General features: G+C 41.4%; 1 protein-coding gene and 1 non-coding gene across 2 annotated transcripts in view; one reads left to right on the top strand and one right to left on the bottom strand.

Moving 5' to 3' along the window:
* Positions 1-6,512: 6,512 nt before the first annotated feature.
* TRNAM-CAU (transfer RNA methionine (anticodon CAU)) lies at positions 6,513-6,584 on the bottom strand. The gene has a single exon. It is a non-coding gene; the product is annotated as a tRNA-Met (tRNA).
* Positions 6,585-16,776: 10,192 nt separating this feature from the next.
* LOC129556546 (phosphatidylinositol 3,4,5-trisphosphate 3-phosphatase TPTE2-like) overlaps positions 16,777-19,567 on the top strand; it is a 66,912-nt gene continuing 64,121 nt past the window's right edge. Inside the window, exon 1 of the mRNA XM_088842729.1 lies at positions 16,777-16,835. Coding sequence (XP_088698855.1) covers positions 16,780-16,835 — 56 coding nt within the window. The 5' untranslated portion in view covers positions 16,777-16,779. The remainder of the gene's footprint in view (positions 16,836-19,567) is intronic.

Here is a 19,567-nt window from a genome sequence, read left to right as displayed (position 1 = left end):
CACAAAGAGTCTGACATAACTTTCACTTTCACTTCACTTTCCAGAATGGGCTTAGGGATCATCCTTCCTAACTCCCTGTTTAGTAAGAAAAATGAGGCCCAGAAAGGTCATAGAACTAATAAATTCTGTTGTTGAGATTTGACCCATGGTATTAAAAATTTTTAATTTTAAATAATTTTAGATTTTTAGAAAAAAATGCAAATCTACCTTCCTCTAGCCCCCTCTTAATGTTAACAGACAACCATAGCTCAATGATCAAAATCAGAAAACATTGTTACGTACTATTAATTAAACTACAGATCTTCAAATTTCATCATTTTTCTCCCTAGCATCTCTTTGTCTGTCATTCTGGGATCCAATTCAGAATCTCACATTGCATTGAATTATGCCTCCTTAGTTTCTTCCAGTTTGGGAGAACTCCTCAATCTTTGTCTTCCATGACCTTGACACTGTTGAAAAGTACTAGCCAGATATTTTGTAGAATGTCATTCATTTGGAGTTTGTCTAATGTTTCTTCACCATTAGATCGAGTTTATGTATGAGGCAAAGTGTCCTTCTCAGTGCGTTGTATTAGAAAATACACAACGTTGGTATGTCTGTTACTGGTGATATTATCCTTGATCACTTGGTTAAGGTTTTATCTGTCAGGTTTCTCTACTCTTAACTTAATATTTTCCCCTTTGTAATTGATGAATATCTTAGTGGAGCTACATTGAGATGATGCTAATATCCTAATTTCCCTCAAACTTTCACCTATAGATTTTAGTATATGTCAGTTGGAGAAGGAAATGGCAACCCACTCCAGTATTCTTGCCTAGAGAATCCTGTGGACAGAGGAGCCTGGTGGGCTGTCTATGGGGTTGCACAGAGTCGGACACGAGTGAAGCGACTTAGCATGCATGCATGCATGCATTGGAGAAGGAAATGGCAACCCACTCCAGTATCCTTGCCTGGAGAATCCCAGGGATGGAGGAGCCTGGTGGGTTGCCGTCTGTGGGGTCGCACAGCATCGGACACGACTGAAGCGACTTAGCGGCAGCAGCGGATGTTACCTGCAACAATTATTATTGTAATGTTTACCTAATAGTGATTTTGTTATAGCTAGATGGAAATAGAGAGATCTTTGTACTAATAGCCAGATGGATATTTATTTTATTCTGTGGATCACAACCCAGTGCTATCATTATTTACTTTGTTGCTCAAATTGTTACGACTTTGGCCACGGGGGACTCCTTTAGGTTGGCTCATATATCCTTTTGTCATACCTCCTCATTGTGGGGTTATGTTGCCTGTGGGACTATTTTGCTGGCTTGAGTACTTCATTATTTTCTTCATTTCTTTTTTTAAAAACTATGTTTTTAAAATTTTAATTTCTTTATTTGGCTGTGCCGGGTCTCAGCTGTAGCATGTGGGACCTAGTTCCCTGACCAGGGATTGAATCCAGGCCCCTGCACTGGGAGAACAGCCTTAGTCACTGGACCACCAGGGAAGTCCCGAGTACTTCTTTATTTTCTGACACACGATTTTCCAGGCTCAGTTACATTCTGCCTACCCCAGCCCTAGAATCAACTGCTTCTCTGAAGAACCCTCTGAGCCAAGACTTCTTGTCATAAGCGTCTCATGCTCTTTCCATCAGCTCATGTTATGTCTTAAACACATTTGACTTGACCGTTTAGTACACTTTTCTAAGAAACAGGCTATGCAGGTAGGTGGAGTTTGTACTGGTCATTCAGCATCGGCTTGTGGTTACTCCTGATCAATTGTGGTTATTCCACTTTAATTGTCCCACGGGGATGATCCGGGCAGGAGGTAGCAGGAGGGTGGGAAGACAGAAGTGGACTGAGGGCAGAGAAGGGGATGGTGTGGCTATCAGTGAAGATATGGAGGGTGAGGCTGGGAGACCCTGGGCAGGACTCAAATATGCACATCTGAGTTCTTTCTGCTACACGACTAGGCAAATCCAAAAACCTACAAACATTTCGAAAGGTAGTTAGAATTTTTAACTTTTTGTTTTGTTTTCAGTCCAAGGTTTTTGTTTGTTTGTTTAAACTGAAGTATAGTTGATGTACTTTCCTCAGTGATTTTCAATGCATTCTTGACTCCATGGCTATAATTAACAAACTTGATCATGCCATTCTATTGGTTTGGTTTTTCTTGGGGTGGCGGGGGGAGGGCCACGCTGAGCGGCATGAAGGATCTTCCCTGACCAGGGATCGAACCTGTGCTCCTGCAGTAGACACATGGAATCCCAACCGCTGGACCACCAGCGAAGTCCTTAATTTTTCTGACACTTGATCCACTCTGCCTGCAGGGAAGTTGCTCTTTGTGAAGTTTGGCTTCTCTTCCTTCTCTCCCTTTCTCTCTTTTGCCTCCAGCAGCTGTTCGGACTGATTTATGGGGTCGCAGCAAGTTGGTTTCTGGCTAAGTCTCACACTCTCATTGAGGATGTGTTATTACACTCCCTGTGTTAGGGGATGGATAAAGTTATACAAAGAGATGTTAATTGAAAACAGAGCTATGTTCACAGTGGAAATTAAAAGGAAGACTGGAAACAAAAATGAAACTTCTAGTTTTCTAATCTCTTTCACTAATAATGCAACTTAAAAACAACTTAGAAAACTTCAAATAGATGATTATGTATCATAATGTGAATAAATGCAGTAAAGCCCACGTTCCATTCCAAGATTCAAGAACACTTAAGGGTAACAAATACAGTAGTTCTGGGGTTTTAGTGAGGGGTTGTTTTTCTGTTACAGGAATAGTGCTTCTGTATCTTTTTATTTTTAACTGGCTACAAATGACACTGCACTTATTTCTACATACTTGTCCCTGTGTGTGTGTGTGAGAGAGAAAGAAATTCAAAGAGAGAGGAGAGAGAGAGAGAACAGGGAAAGAGATATGACACATGAGTTTCTTACAGGAAATTTAATACATGTCAGCACAAATCTGACACTGACTCATTTGGCAGAAAGAACAAATTCACATGCCAGAGTAAACAGAGAATGGGGTGAGATCTCCAGAATAGGGGAAGGCCAGGGAGGCTGTCTACAATTTAATATATGAATAGAGGAGCTTTCTTAAAATCATTTTCAATTTCTCAGAGTCATGTTGAATTTTCATCCTGACACCCTCAGCACTTGTCTTAAAGGATTTAGGAAGTTTCTTCCTCCCTTCTGATCCCCACAATCATTTAGCCATATGTCCAACATAACCTATCTTCTTCTCATCATCTATTTGTCCCCATGAGTACTCAGTTGGTTCAGCGTTCACCAAGTGTTCTTTCCATCTTTGACTGTTTCTGAATTATTCATCCCTTAAAATTCATTCTAGGCATGACTTCCTACTTGGTCAGAGCTAGCCATTTCTTTCTTGATGCCACCACTGAATCGTGTGTTACCTGATTCCATCATTCTGTCCCAAATGCACTGTAATTGGTGGTCTGTGTACTCACCTCCCCTACTTGACTGAGACTGCGAGGTGCTTGAAGACTGGGATTGTGTCTACAATCCCAGTGGGGTTGATTTCTACATCCCCAGTGCCTAGCAGTGCTGGGCACGCTCGGTGCTTGAAAAACGCTTGGTCAGTGAATGAAGAAATAAATGCCCAGGTGAATAAGTGAAGGAGTCTGCTCAGTTCATTAACGAGCTGTTTCTAACTAGTAAACTCCTCATCATCAACCCCAAGCAGATGTTTCTCCCTGGAGCGGACAATTCATGACAAACCACGTGATAGAAGATTATATCCTTTAAAATGATATCTATAAGTGATAGTTTCTCCTCCTCAAATAATTATCTTCTCGGGATATTGAGTTATTTTTACTTTTTGAAGGCATTTGTAATTATTATACCTCGTGGTTCCATCTGGGCTTCCCTGGTGGCTCAGATGGTAAAGAATCTGCCTGCAATGTGGGAGACCTGGATTTGATTCCTGGGTTGGGAAGATAACCTGAAGAAGGGCATGGCAACCCACTCCAGTATTTTTGCCTGGAGAAGCCCATGAATCAAGCAGCCTGGCTGGCTACATCCAGTACATAGGGTAGCCAAGAGTCGGACACGACTGAGCGACTAAGCACAGCACAGCACATAGCTCCATCTAGTGAAGCCAGATGGTAATACAGAAATTAAGATAACTGCATGAATATGAGAAATAGTGAAAAAAATCATTTATAGAAAATGACCCTTCCTTTTCTAGGTTCAGAAACCTTCATTTGTGTCTACTTTGTATTTTCTAGAATTCACCAGTCTTTTTCTTGCCAAAATAATCTATTTCTAAATATATGGGCAGTATCATGTCACTGAAAAATAATGTGAATATATATATAAAACTTTTACAATTAGCTTATATTTTACTGCCTTTAAATCAAAGAGCCACTGATATTTATTAACATGAAATACTATTTAGATATTTTATGGAGTAACATTTTTGTAAACAATGCAAACAACCCCAGCAATTTAATTTTTTAAGAGTTTTTTTTTTTTTAATATGGACCATTTTTAAAGTCTTTATTGAATTTGTTATGATATCGTTTCTGTTTTATGTTTTGGTTTTTTGGCCACGAGGCATGTGGGATGTTAGCTCCCCAACCAGGGATCAAACCCACACCCTCTGCACTGGAAGGCAAAGTCTTAACCACCGGACCACCAGGGAAGTCCCCAATTTAATATTTATCAAGTGGTTTTTAGTGATTGAAATGTGCTTCAGGATAAATATCGTCGCATCATGATACCCATTATTGTAAAACTTATAGCAAAATGGTGTATTGTTTAAATATCTGTCTACTTAGACTATAAAGCAAAGCAAGGGAGTCATGAACATAAAATACTTCAGAAGAGTGACTTACCTCGTGGTCCATTGGTTAGAACTGCACTCTTCCACTGCAGGGGGCTCAGGTTCGACCCTTGGTCAGGGAACTAAGATCCTTCATGGTACACAGCATTGCCAAAAAGTTAGAAACAAACAACCAAAAAACAAACCTTCGGAAGAGTGGTCTCCTCTGCGGAGAGACAAGAAGAATGGATCAGAGTAAAACCTCTGGTGGCTTCCACAGGATTAGAAATGTTTTCGTTCTGTGCGAGGTCATGGGCACATGGATTTTAATTTTATTGTTATGCTTCAAAACTTCAATGTACGTATTTTTTGATCCAGTAATTCCACTTTTGAGAAATTTTCTTACAGAAATGAAAGACCATTATACAAGGATATGCATAAAAAAGAAGAAAGAAAGAAAAATTAAACAAACGAAATAGTTACTATGTAAGCTCCATATATATTCTACTTTGGGACTCAGCTAAGTGTGATACATATTGGTTTTTCATAATTGCAAAATTTGATGATAAATATTATGAGCATTACCATATGCTATGCTTCAATAAAAACTATGTTTTAAAACAAAAAAAAAAACTTGAAGTGATATTTTAACAAACATTGTTTGGTGTAAATAGATACATAAGTATAATTATAATAAGGTATATTATGTTAATAAAAGAACATTGAATATGACAAAGTGGAGAAAGTCTAGTAGCATGAAAAAAGAGGCAAATACAATTCTTTCATATAGGGCTTTAAGAATATTAAGAACACAATGTTGCATAGTATTTTCTTCAGTCCAAAATTTTAGTATGTTTTGAACAATATTTGATTTCTTTTATTTATTTTTAAATGTTTTTAAGGTTTTTATATATATTTATCATTATTGATGTGTAGTTGATTTGCAATACTATATGAGTTTCAAGTGTACAACATAGTGGTTCAATTTTATTATTTATTTATTTATTTTTATTTATTTTTTTATTGGAGGCTAATTAATTTACAATATTATACTGGTTGGTTTTGCCATACATTGACATGAATCCACCCCGGGTGTACATGAGTTCCCCCTCCTGAACCCCCTCCCACCTCCCTCCTCCCTTTATCCTCCCTCTGGGTCATCCCCGAACACCAGCCCTGAGCATCCTGTAACTTGCATCGACCCTGAACTGGTGATTCATTTCACATATGACAACATACATGTTTCAATGCCATTCTCCCAAATCATCCCACCCTCACCCTCTCCCACAGAGTCCCAAAGACTGTTCTATACATCTGTGTCTCTTTTGCTGTCTCGTGTACAGGGTTATCATTTTCATCTTTCTAAACATACTCCATTTATAGTTATTACAAAATATTGGTGATATTCCCTGTGAAAAGTGAAGTGAAAGTGTTAGTCACTCAGTCATGTCTGACTCTTTGCAACCCCCATGGACTGTAGCCCGCCAGGCTCCTCTGTCCATGGGATTCTCCAGGCAAGAATACTGGAGTGGGTGGCCATGCCCTTCTCCAGGAGATCTTCCCAACCCAGGGATCAAACACTGGTCTTCTGCATTGCAGGCAGATTCTTTACCATCTGAGCCACCAGGGAAGCTCCAAAAAGTGACCTAAACACTTCACTAAAGAAGATATACAGTGGCAAATTTTCTTAAAAAATTCTCTTCTCTACTCCTAAAGATCTCTTCAGGAGGAAAAGAACCCCATCTTAGCAGAGGATGGTTTCGATCCATCGACCTCTGGGTTATGGGCCCAGCACGCTTCCGCTGCGCCACTCTGCTGGTGTGCTGTACTGTGCATCCTTGTAGCGTATTCATTCTGTACGTAGTAGTTTGTAGCTCTTAATTTTCTAGCTCGTTAAACCCCACACCCCCTCCCCCTGCCCAGCACTTCTCTCTAAATCCTGCTAGTAATCACCGTGATTTTCCCTAGTGGCTCAGATGGTAAAGAATCTGACTGCCCATGCAGGAGACCTGGGTTTGATCCCAGGGTCAGGAAGATCGCCTGGAGGAGGGAATGGCTACCCACTCCAGCATTCTTGTCTGGAGAATTCCATGGACAGAAGAGCCTGGCCAGCTACAGTCCATGGTAGTTGCAAGGAGTCAAACACGATTGAGCAACTAACACTGTCATTTCTTTAAGTCCCTACATTGTTCTCTGTATCTGTGAGTCTGTTTCTTTTGTGTTATATTCACTAGCTTGTTTTATGTTTTGGATTCTACGTATAAGTATTGTCATACAGTATTTGTCTTGCTCTGACTCATTTCACTAAGCATATCTTCCAAGTCCATCTATGTTGTTGCAAATGGCAAAATTCCATTTTTTTTCTTTTATGGCTGGGTAGTATTCAATCATATATACATATATATATATATATATACACACACACACCACATCTTCTTTATCCATTCATCTGTCAATGGACACTTAGGTTGCTTCCATGAGTATTGTAAATAATGCTGCTGTGAACATTGGGATGAATTTTTTTTAATTAGTGTTTTTTTCTTCTTTGAATATATACCCAGGAGTGGAATTTCTGGATCATATGGTAGTTCTATTTCTGATGGTGGAGTAAACTCCAACCCCAGCATGAGAGTAATGCTAGTTACAAAACACTGGGGAAGGTTATAAATTTACTAATGCTTTTATTTATTTATTTTTTGTTACTAATGCTTTTAAACCCACTGTCAGCAGAGAGAGACTGATTTGTTTGTTGGTTCACTTTGCTACCATATCCTGGTGGCACCTGGCTGGTTTGGGGTAAGTAAGATGTCAGACTTCCAAGGTGGCCAAAGAGGAGACAAAGATGGGCCAGGCCAAGACGTGTATGCAGTACAACCGGAGCTTTGTCAATATTCTGCCCACCTTTGGCAAGAAGAAAGGCCGATGTCAACTCCCAAATCCTTTGTAATCCTGGCTTTCTCTAATAAAGCCACTTAGCCCAATCAAAAAACAACAAAACACACCATTAGAAAAGTGTGCACAGAGGGAAAGCCATGTGCTCTGAGAACGAGAAAGAAGGTGTCTGCAAGCCAAGGAGAGAGGTGTTGGGAGAAACCACCCGTGCTGACACCTTGACCTTGGACTTCCAGTCTCCAGAGAATATACTGAAGAAATTAATATATATTGGCAAGCCACTCCAGTACTCTTGCCTAGAAAATCGCATGGACAGGGGAGCCTGGTGGGTTGCAGTCCATGGGGTCGCTACTAGTCGGACACGACTGAGCGACGTCACTTTCACTTTTCACTTTCACATATTGGAGAAAATGGCAACCCACTCCAGTGTTCTTGCCTGGAAAATCTCAGGGACGGGGGAGCCTGGTTGGTTGCCATCTATGGGGTTGCACAGAGTCGGACACGACTGAAGTGACTTAGCAGCAGCAGCAGCCAACTTGGGTGCTGGATCTATGTGTTGGTGTTGGATTCAGCCGCCCACTTTGTCAGGTTCAAATCCTGTTACTTGGTTAACCAACAGAACTCTATATTCCCAGGAATATGTCAAAGTCCTCTCTTGACATCTCATTTCACATCTCTTTTTGGTAAGCATTATGTTTAGCCTGCTGTTTGCCTCAGTTCCTATCTACCACTCCAGGCAACCACAATATTAAACAGCAGAACTCTAGATTTGGGGTTTTAGAACGCTTCCAAGACATTCCTGGTTTCTGTGTTGATTTACCACTTGAGTGAGTATAAGTAGAGCTTCCCTGATTGCTCAATTGGTAAAGAATTTGCCTGCAATGCAGGAGACCCTGGTTCGATTCTTGGGTCGAGAAGAGCTGCTGGAGTATTCTTTGGCCTTCCTTGTGGCTCAGATGGTAAAGAATCCGCCTGCAATGTGGGAGACCTGGGTTGGGAAGATCCCCTGGAGAAGGGGAAGGCTACCTACTCCAGTATTCTGGCCTAGAGAATTCTGACACGACTGAGTGACTTTCAAGTATAAATAAGTGTAAATATGTCTGTGTGATTATTTAGTATTTCCCTTACTTTCTTGTGAATTTAGTAATGTATTTAAAAGTACTTTTGGAAGTTGTTTCAGTGAAAATGGCAAAGTAGGAAATATAGCCAATATTTTAGAGTAACTATGAAAGAGATGGGAATCCCAGACCACCTGACCTGCCTCTTGAGAAACCTGTAAGCAGGTCAGGAAGCAACAGTTAGAACTGGACATGGAACAACAGACTGGTTCCAAATAGGAAAAGGTGTACGTCAAGGTTGTATACTGTCACCTTGCTTATTTAACTTATATGCAGAGTACATCATGAGGAACGCTGGGCTGGAAGAAGCACAAGCTGGAATCAAGATTGCTGGGAGAAATATCAATAACCTCAGATATGCAGATGACACCACCCTATGGCAGAAAGTGAAGAGGAACTCAAAAGCCTCTTGATGAAAGTGAAAGAGGAGAGTGAAAAGGTTGGCTTGAAGCTCAACATTCAGAAAACAAAGATCATGGCATCTGGTCCCATCACTTCATGGGAAATAGATGGAAAAACAGTGGAAACAGTGTCAGACTTTATTTTTTTGGGCTCCAAAATCACTGCAGATGCTGATTGCAGCCATGAAATTAAAAGACGCTTGCTCCTTGGAAGGAAAGTTATGACCAACCTTGATAGTATATTAAAAAGCAGAGACACTACTTTGCCAACAAAGGTCCGTCTAGTCAAGGCTATGGTTTTTCCCGTGGTCATATATGGATGTGAGAGTTGGACTGTGAAGAAAGCTGATCGCCGAAGAATCGATGCTTTTGAACTGTGGTGTTGGAGAAGACTCTTGAGAGTCCCTTATACTGCAAGGAGATCCAACCAGTCCATTCTAAAGGAGATCAATCCTGGATGTTCATTGGAGGGACTGATGCTAAAGCTGAAACTGCAATACTTTGGCCACCTCATGCGACGAGTTGACTCACTGGAAAAGACTCTGATGCTGGGAAAGGTTGGGGGCGGGAGGAGAAGGGGACGACGGAGAATGAGATGGCTGGATGGCATCACCAACTCTGTGGACATGAGTTTGAGTGTACTCCGGGAGTTGGTGATGGACAGGGAGGCCTGGCGTGCTGTGATTCATGGGGTCGCAGAGAGTCGGACACGACTGAGCGACTGAACTGAACTGAACTGATAAATGGAGTATAACCTTTAAAAATTGAATCACTATGTTGTACACCCAAAACTCAAAATGTTGTAAATCAACTCTATGTCAATAAAAATAAAGATATATAAAAACCTTAAAAAAAAAACAGTTATGTAAAGAATTTGCTTCCAGTGGAAACGGATGGTAGTGATATATGAGGGTTAAGAACAATATGGTGTCTAGGTAGAACAATGTTATTTCTTGTTCAGAAGTCCTAGACAAACCTCCACCCTCACCCTTAGGTTTCCTCATAGGTGAAATAAGAATATTACAGGGATTAGTAAAAGAGATAAAGAGACCCTGGAATCTGTAATCTTCTATTATGGGTTTTGTGCCTTGAAGGGCTTCTTTACTCCTAGGTTATTGATTAATTCTGAGGAGTGGTTTTGAGGGATCTCTTTGAATCTTGATGGGAGGTACACTGTGCATTTTGCCAATATCAGTGGAGATTTTGTCTGTAAGGAAGATGATAGCTGATTCAATAGGGGCAAATAATCAGTGTTCCCAGGATCAGCTCTAGAGAGAGCAAATAAAAGATGTCACAGCATCATTTAACTCATCTGATTGGCTGCTTTGATAAGTACTGTCAAATTATAGAATTATCTCCCCACCCCCTCCTTTTGAGAGAAGGAAATTCTGGCATGACACTTCTTTAAGAAGTCTCAGGCTTATACATGGATAGTAGTGGAAGAACTAAGGAGAAAAGGGTGTGTGTCTCTCAAAGGTCCTAAACAGAAGCAAGTAGGTTCAGAGACAAGTGTCTTGAGGTTCACTGGAGGTCTCCACTGTTTGAACTGTTCTACTACTCCAGGGCAGGGGCTGCTTTATAGTAGTGGGCTTGTGCACCACGAGCTTGACTCGGATGTCAGTTAGGACTGGAGGAGATTCAGCCCCAATCTAGAGAAATGTGTCTCTAAACCACTTGGAGGGAGGATTGGGAAGAGCCTGTGTCACACCTCAGGGCTCCATTATTGAGAACTGAGAGCTAGTTGGAAAGGCCCCTTAGAGAGTTACAAGTGCCTGAAGAGTTTAACTGTCTCTTTCCTAAAGTCCTGGCTCTCTGCAATACTAGTAGAAACTAGGAGGGTCTTGCTTTTCATTTGCTGGAGTTGATGATTAAGACTTTTGGTGGTCTTCCACTTATGTGATTCCTGTAGTACTCAAGAGAGCTGGTTTGCCAGATTAATTAAATTTGGAGTGGACATAGTTTCCTATTTCTCTTGGTCCTTTCTACTAGCAGAAAAATGTCCTGGTTTACCCTGTAAATAAATAGAGTTAAAATCTACCTGATGAGAATTAGCACCTGAAGGAAGGTCAGAATTATAATTTAAAACTATCTGAAATCGACCATAATAGTCATGAACAGGCTTATCAGATTTTTGTCTGCAAGCCTGAAATTTGTTCAACAGGCTTTGGAAAAACCCTAGGAATTGGCCTAGGAAGACATCTAGTGATTGTTGAGCCTGATCGTATGAGTTCGCAGGCTAGTTTTGAAACAGAACATAATCATCAGATCTGTTACATCTGAAACCTGCTTTCACTGATTAAGTTCCTTTTAATTGTTTTTATAAAAATGTGCAGATCCTCCAAGAGTCAAGTAGCATAAACAATAAGATGTTTGCCTGAGTTGTTTTCCAGGAACTTGGAATCTACTGAGCCCAATTTGAGCTCTAACTAGTTAAGACCACTGACTCTTCAACTGGGCATGCTCCGTGACCTTTTGACTTCAGAGGGCTGAAAACTCCATCCGCAGAGCATGTTCTGAGTATACGTATTGTGAAGAAGCCTGTAGCTTAGTTGTATCTAGGCCAGAATGAAGATCACCTCACATTTTCTTGTCTCCAATTAGCCTCAGTTTTATCCCAAAGAATACCCCCAGCCCCTCGCCTTTGAGGCAGTGGATTTGAGACTTCCATCTTCTCGCTTGGCCACCTTGTAAGTAAACCTTTGCTGCAAACTTCGGTGTCTCAACATTTGGCTTGTTGCATGTTGGGCAAACAACCTTGGTTCAGTAACACTTTCCCAGTTGTATTTCTAGGTACCTTTCAGGATTTTCCCAGTTAGCAGTTTTAATTCAATGCTTGCCTTTATTTGGCCAAGAAGCATATGAACTAGCTGGTAAAAGTCAGAGATACCAGGTTGTTAAATTTGAGTAACATAAAATTCCTCTGCAAGTCTGTGAGGTTCTTTGGGTTATTGTGGTGGGGGGAAATCTATAGCTTAAAGTTCAGCTTTAGTTCAGAGAGTAGACGAAATTAAGGGTTTGGTCTCTGGATCCTCAGTCGGCCTAACTTTAAAGGGATGGGTTCTGAAAAGTTCAGAGGAAAAGGGAGGAGGGGGGAGAGTTTAAGAGATAAAGCAAAGTTAAGCAAGAATTTAGTGTGGGGAAGCGAGGGTAGAGAGGAGGAGCAGGCAGCACACAAGGGAGAAGACGGACCCAGAGATCTAAGCACAAGGAGCCAAGAGAGAGAAAGATGGCGCCTGGAGCTATTTTCTCTTTCTGGAATGGTAACCACTGAGAGACTTACTGGTTCTGGGCACCTGAGGGAATCTCTAATTACTAGCTGACCAAACTGACTTCGGTGGTCATACTGTACGAAGAACAGAGAGTTCAGAAAAATCACTTAACAACAAACAACAGTGATAAACCCTAGAGAAAAGGGAAAATCTGATTTTTAGTTATTACATTTATTTTTAAAAGTCTAGTTTTGACTTCGCAGCAGCAGCAGCAGTTTTCAACAACAGAAAAATTAAAACATAAACAAGGGCTGTGATCTTCAGAAGAGTTTCTTAGTCTTTTTTCCATTCTCTTATGTGAGACAGAAAAGCTGGAGGGGCTGGGGTTGTGTTACTGTTCTTCTTCAAGGTCAGATGAGGCTCTGGTCAAGTTTTCTTAGGGCAGGTCTTTCTCACAGAAAGTAGGATGCTCTGGCATATTTCAAAATGGTCTGGCCTTAAGATCATCAATCTGACACTGAAGCCAGTGACCATGTTTTATTAATTTTTGTAACTTGCGAAGTGCTTTATAGATATACTACTAAATTAATATGACTTCAATCTCTTTTCTATCTCTTCAACTGACCACTTACAGCTTCATAACATGTACCAACACAGACTGTCAAACTGATCTTTATTCTTCTTTTGGGGGTAATTTTTATATTGTAATTTCCATACAAAAATGCTAATGTTTCACTAATGTTTTAAAAACTTTTTTTTTCTCTAGAAATTCGCTGGCAATCCACCAGTTAGGACTTGGTACTTTCTCTTCCATGGCCTGGGTTCAATCCCTGGTCAGGGAAATAAGATTCCACAAGTTGTGTGGCCAAAAAAAAAAAAAGAAAACCTGAAATGTAGAAGCTTTTTTTCCATATTTGTTTTCACCTTTCAGATTTACTCTACCAGGAAAATGGGTATAGTCTTAATTTACAACTAATATTTGACTGCTTCTTTTCAATCTTATGAATTGATAGCTTGAGTAAAAAGAAATTTTGTGCTCCTCATTCCTATATCAGCCTATTCCTATATCAATCTATTTTACTAATACTAGCCAGAAAATATTCAACTCGCTGGTTATTCTCTCCAACCTATGGGGAAGCCAAAACCTCAATATAATCTTCAGAATCAGAATGTGGAAGAAGGAGCCCCTTCACAGATGCAAAAGGAAAAGTAACAGGAGAGAAGGTGTGCTGAGATGATTATCCTGGGATCTGGGATCTTGGTACCCCTACCCCCGTCTTCAAGGAAAAGTCTCTTAAGTCCCTGCCGCCTGGAACCAAGTTCCTTGTATTCCTCACTCTACGACATCTCAGGACCACCTGGAATCTGTTGTCAAGGGTTGCCATGGACACAGGGTTCTTATTCTAGTACTGCCTTGTTAGCAGCGGCAGGTAAAGACTAGGGTGGGGGCCTTTGGCTCAGGACGTCCCATCACAGCCTCTGCCCTTTATGTAGCTAACGTTGCCCTTTCACCCTCACAGAGTAAGAGGAGTAGAACATTTTACAGGGACAGATGGAGGGTGGGGGGAGGAGGAAGGATCTGGAGAAGGGTCAGGATGGGGGTCTTTGGGCCCACTGACAGGAAGGCTTGCCTTGTGCTTAACTGTGGGGAACACTAATTAACATTTCTCTCCCCTCCCAGGGCATTTGCGGAGGGCATCTCTCCCTCAGGGGTCATGGGCGTGGAGGGAGTGGGGGCACTAGGCTTCTGTAGGAGCAACTAACAGTAACTTTGTGGCTGGCCAGGAATTGGGCTCATACTGGACTTACTGCACTTGATCTGGAGACATTAAAAAACAGGGAAGAATGGAAAAAAGGATGGGGGAGGGGGGAAGCATTATCCTGAAAGCCAGCAGGAGAGAAAATTGTTACCAGGATCTTGAGTAAAGTTCACTCCTGCTTAGGAAAAGTACCCAAGTCACCAAAATGCGCCCCACCGTCCTGCAGCCCCAGCTCCATCCAAGACACAGCGCCTCCGCTAAAGCAGCCTCCGCTGCAGGTAAGCGGATGCCGCGCCAGCAGGGACGGGGCTAGCCCCCCAGAACCAGGCTGGCTCTCCCATGGCCATCCGGCCACAGTGTCCAAACTTTGGGCTTCATACTCCCACTGCGCGTGAGCTGCTGCTGCTGCTAAGTCGCTTCAGTCGTGTCCGACTCTGTGCGACCCCATAGACGGCAGCCCACCAGGCAAGAACAGGCAAGAACACTGGAGTAGGTTGCCATTTCCTTCTCCAGTGTCCCTCAAAGGTTTGGAATTCACAGATGGCTGGATCCCAAGCCTCAATATCAACATTGATGCATAAATTGGTCTGTTGCGGGGGAAAAAATTTTGTTCTATTTGTTTATTTTTCTCTCCTTGTCCAGAATTGAGGGGCTTGTGGCACATTTCTGCTTGCCTCAGGTGGACATAATATTACTACTTGTTAACTTGGCAATGTATTAATACTTGGCAGTGTCTTTTATTCTGTGACTTACAGTTTTTGTGCATGAAATCTGCCATTTGAAATGCTGAGGTTCACATTTCTTTGCTTTCTCATTCCTGTGATTTATTCTGCAGAGAATATTCTAGGATGGAAATATAAGTCACTCTGATGTAAAATTGGTTTGAAGTGGTTTTGTTTCCCTTTCTGGGTCCTGGGTAGCAAGTGGGTAATTTTTTTTAAAGAGTCCTGTGCTTGAGCTCCAATATTTTGGCCACCTGATGCAAAGAACTGACTCACTGGAAAAGACCCTGATGCTGGGAAAGACTGAAGGCAGGAGGAGAAGGGGACGACAGAGGATGATATGGTTGGATGGCATTACTGACTGGAAGGACATGAGTTTGAGAAAGCTCTGGGAGTTTGTGATAGACAGGGAAGCCTGACATGCTGCAGTCCATGGTGTCGCAAAGAGTCGAACACGACTGAGCAACTGAACTGAACTGTGCTTGAGCTAAACTTAAATTTTATTGAACACACACACAAAATGTTTTCCTCTATTTTTTGAGCTAAAATTCTAAGGGCAAATGCGCAATGCGTGTTTCACAGGATATATAAAATTGCACAGTATTGCAGATTTTGTATAGGTGAATTCAAGACTTCCGCTGGATCATGGAGAAAGCAAGAGAGTTCCAGAAAAACATCTATTTCTGTTTCATTGACTATGCCAAAGCCTTTGACTGTGTTGATCACAATAAACTGTGGAACATTCTGAAAGAGAAGGGAATCTCAGACCACCTGACCTGCCTCTTGAGAAACCTGTATGCAGGTCAGAAAGCAACAGTCAGAACTGTACATGGAACAACAGACTGGTTCCAAATAGGAAAAGGTGTACGTCAAGGTTGTATATTGTCACCTTGCTTATTTAACTTATATACAGAGTACATCATGAGGAACGCTGGGCTGGAAGAAGCACAAGCTGGAATCAAGATTGCCGGGAGAAATATCAATAACCTCAGATATGCAGATTACACCACCCTTATGGCAGAAAGTGAAGAGGAACTCAAAAGCCTCTTGATGAAAGTGAAAGAGGAGAGTGAAAAGGTTGGCTTGAAGCTCAACATTCAGAAAACGAAGATCATGGCATCTGGTCCCATCACTTCATGGGAAATAGATGGAAAAACAGTGGAAACAGTGTCAGACTTTATTTTGGGGGGCTCCAAAATCACTGCAGATGCTGATTGCAGCCATGAAATTAAAAGACGCTTGCTCCTTGGAAGGAAAGTTATGACCAACCTTGATAGTATATTAAAAAGCAGAGACATTACTTTGCCAACCAAGGTCCGTCTAGTCAAGGCAATGGTTTTTCCCGTGGTCATGTATGGATGTGAGAGTTGGACTGTGAAGAAAGCTGATCGCCGAAGAATTGATGCTTTTGAACTGTGGTGTTGGAGAAGACTCTTGAGAGTCCCTTATACTGCAAGGAGATCCAACCAGTCCATTCTAAAGGAGATCAATCCTGGGTGTTCATTGGAAGGACTGATGCTAAAGCTGAAACTGCAATACTTTGGCCACCTCATGCGACGAGTTGACTCACTGGAAAAGACTGATGCTGGGAAAGGTTGGGGGCGGGAGGAGAAGGGGATGACAGAGAATGAGATGGCTGGATGGCATCACCGACTCGATGGACATGAGTTTGAGTGTACTCCGGGAGTTGGTGATGGACAGGGAGGCCTGGCGTGCTATGATTCATGCGGTCGCGGAGAGTCGGACACGACTGAGCAACTGAACTGAACTGAACCTAGTAAGGCCTATGTATGACTTTCTTCCCAAGTGGGGGGACATCATATGTGTTTTAAACGTATCAAATACATAATGCATGTGTGCTTTTGCTTTTCTTAGATTAACTGTAGATTAAATTCAACCACGAACAAACCATGCAGGGATTAAAGAAGAATTCTTTAAATGCCTGGCTCATGCATCCAAAAAATAAGTAAGTGATAAGATTCAAATTTGCTGAATTTTAAGCATAATTCTCAGTCCTTAATAGAATAGGGAATATACCTGTACCTTCTTTTATAATAAATGTAAACTGTATGCAAATGAATTGGCAAATTCAAAATTTAAAGACCTTGTTGTATGCCTGTAATTTCCTTAAAAATACCACAGCTTAAGCAGTGTACCAGTAATAATATACACGTGACAGTCATTGTCCCTTAAACTTCTCCTCTGGGGTGACTGGTTGCCTGGCTGGAGGAAGTTCTGTCTAGGGTGGTGAACATTTCCCGGGACAGCCACAACAGGGGCTTCAGTTGTTCCATCTCCATTAAAACCTGAAACATTGCTAATTCCTGCGAATGCATTTTTATTAGTGAGATTTTCAAATCACTTTAATGGATGTTGGAAATACACAAATTTTTGAGATCCATGAATTGTAACTATCCGTGAAAAGTAGTAACTATCTAAAGAGATGTATTGAGGACCAATTGCAGTAGTATTGCAGTAGTATCAGCATAATGCCTGGCACTTTTTGGTAAATACCATTTAAATATTTGTAAAGTGAACATTGGGATTACAGTTCAGCAATTACAAGTAGACTGCGTCCATGTTATGTCATGGGTGAGCCTCGAAGTGAAATGAAGTCAGATACAAGAGACCTATATTGTGTGATTCCACTTATATGAAATGTCTAGGAAAGACAAATCTATGGAGACAAAGTAGATTCACAGTTAGCTAGGGGTGGGAACAGGATTAATTATAAATGAACATAAGGGATCTCATTGTAGGGATGAAAAATGTTCTATAATTGATTAAACCCCTGGATTGTACATTTGAAAAAAAAAGTAAGGTGAAAGACAATTTCTTGGCATAATTTGGGGAAATTTATTTTTTCTCAGCCTTCTCTCTTCCATGTTTTCTCATTCTCAGATGTCTGTATTCCAGATGTTAGATATGGAGGATAAGAACATATCCATTGACATTCTGTTTATTCTTTTCTACTATTTTCTGGGAGTTTCTCAATCTCACTTTCCACCTCTATTTTGCTTTTCACACGTACCCAAACTACTTTATATCCCGTGAGTGGATTCTTTACATCCAGCAATTCTACTTTTACATTTAACATTTCCTCTTGGGTTTTTTCTTTCTTTTATTTAATAATTTTACTTATTTTTGACTGTGCTGGGTCTTTGTTGATACTCGGGCTACTCTCTAGTTGCAGTGAGCAGGGGCTACTCTCTAGTTGCAGTGCATGGGCTTCTCATTGCAGTGGCTTCTGTGTTGCAGAGCACAGGCTGTAAGGCACAGGCTCAATAGTTGCGGTACACGGGCTTAGTTGCTCCATGGCATGTAGAATCTTCCTGAAGTTTGCTCAGATTCATGTCCATTGAGTCAGTGATGCTATCTAACCATCTCGTCCTCTGCTGTCCCCTTCTCCTGCTGCCTTCAATCTTTCCCAGCATCAGGGTCTTTTCCAATGAGTCAGCTCTTTGAACCATGTGGCCCAAGTATTGGAGCTTCAGCTTCAGCCTCAGTCCTTCCAACGAATATTCAGGGTTGATTTCCTTTAGGATTGACTGGTTGGATCTCCTTGCTGTCCAAGGAATTCTCAAGAGTCTTCTCCAGCACCACAATTCGAAAGCATCAATTCATACTGTCACCTTTAAGCTGTGGGCAAGGAAACTTTGGAGAAGGCAGTCACCCTAGGTTGTCATTTGGAGCTTTGGAGATGGGAGGGAGGTGGAGGGGAGGATGAAGTATTGCTCTTCGGCCCCCTCCATGTTTTCATCAGCTAACCTAATGTTACCCTCTTTTGATTTTTCTTTTAACATGTTTGCCTATTTATTTATGGCTGCCCTGGGTCTTGTTGCTGCGCTCTGTCCTTCTCTAGTTGAAGTGAGCGGGGCGTGGGAGGGGGCAGCGTTTTTCCCTAGTTTTGTGTAGGTTTCTCACTGCAGTGGCTTCTTACGCTGCAGAGTGCAGGATCAGTAGTTGTGGTGCAAAGGCTTAGTTGCCCTGAGGCATGTAGGATCTTCCCAGACCAGGGATCAAACCTGTGTCCCCTGCATTGGCAGGTGGATTCTTAACCACTGGACCACCAGGAAAGCCCTGCTACCCTTGTTTGATATTAACAACATCTGGGTAATTGCTACTGGTTTCTGAGAAGGCATTTACTGTCTCCAAGCAACTCAAGGGAAAGGCATGAACTGAACTTAAAATTTCCCTTCCCATTGGGCTACTCCAGACTGCTCCTGTCTGTCCACCAGCTAAGGTACTCCTTAGCCTTCCAGGGTTTGTGCTATTTCTTGTAATCCATACTTTCATTTGACTTTGGTATCAGTAATTTTGGGCTATTTCTCACCTTGGATAGAAACCCACCATTTCCCAGGGATTTATGGAAGTGTTATTACTTTAGAATCTTGAGATGTTTTTGAAATTTAAAATATATACTGAGTTTTTGGTATACGACATTTGAAGAAGGTAGGTAGGCTGCCTAAAAACCAATATTTGTGAAATGGTGACTATTCAGTATGATTTTCTGAAGGTTTTGGATGCGAAGTGCATTTTCATGTGTCTTATTTTACACATGAGGAAATTGAGTTGTAGAGAGATTAAATTAATAAAGCCAATGATTTTGTGGTGGGAAGTCTTGATTTTGGACAATATAACCAGGTATCTTTTGGTAATAATTCAGAGAAGAATAAAAAGGAATCATCATAAATATGC

This window comes from Moschus berezovskii, chromosome 13 (assembly GCF_049115385.1).
Source record: "Moschus berezovskii isolate FMDL1 chromosome 13, NW_MosBer_1.0, whole genome shotgun sequence".
Classification (NCBI taxonomy): Eukaryota; Metazoa; Chordata; class Mammalia; order Artiodactyla; family Moschidae; genus Moschus; species Moschus berezovskii.
Note: the sequence above shows the minus strand (reverse complement) of the source record. Positions and strands in the feature narration are given on the sequence as shown.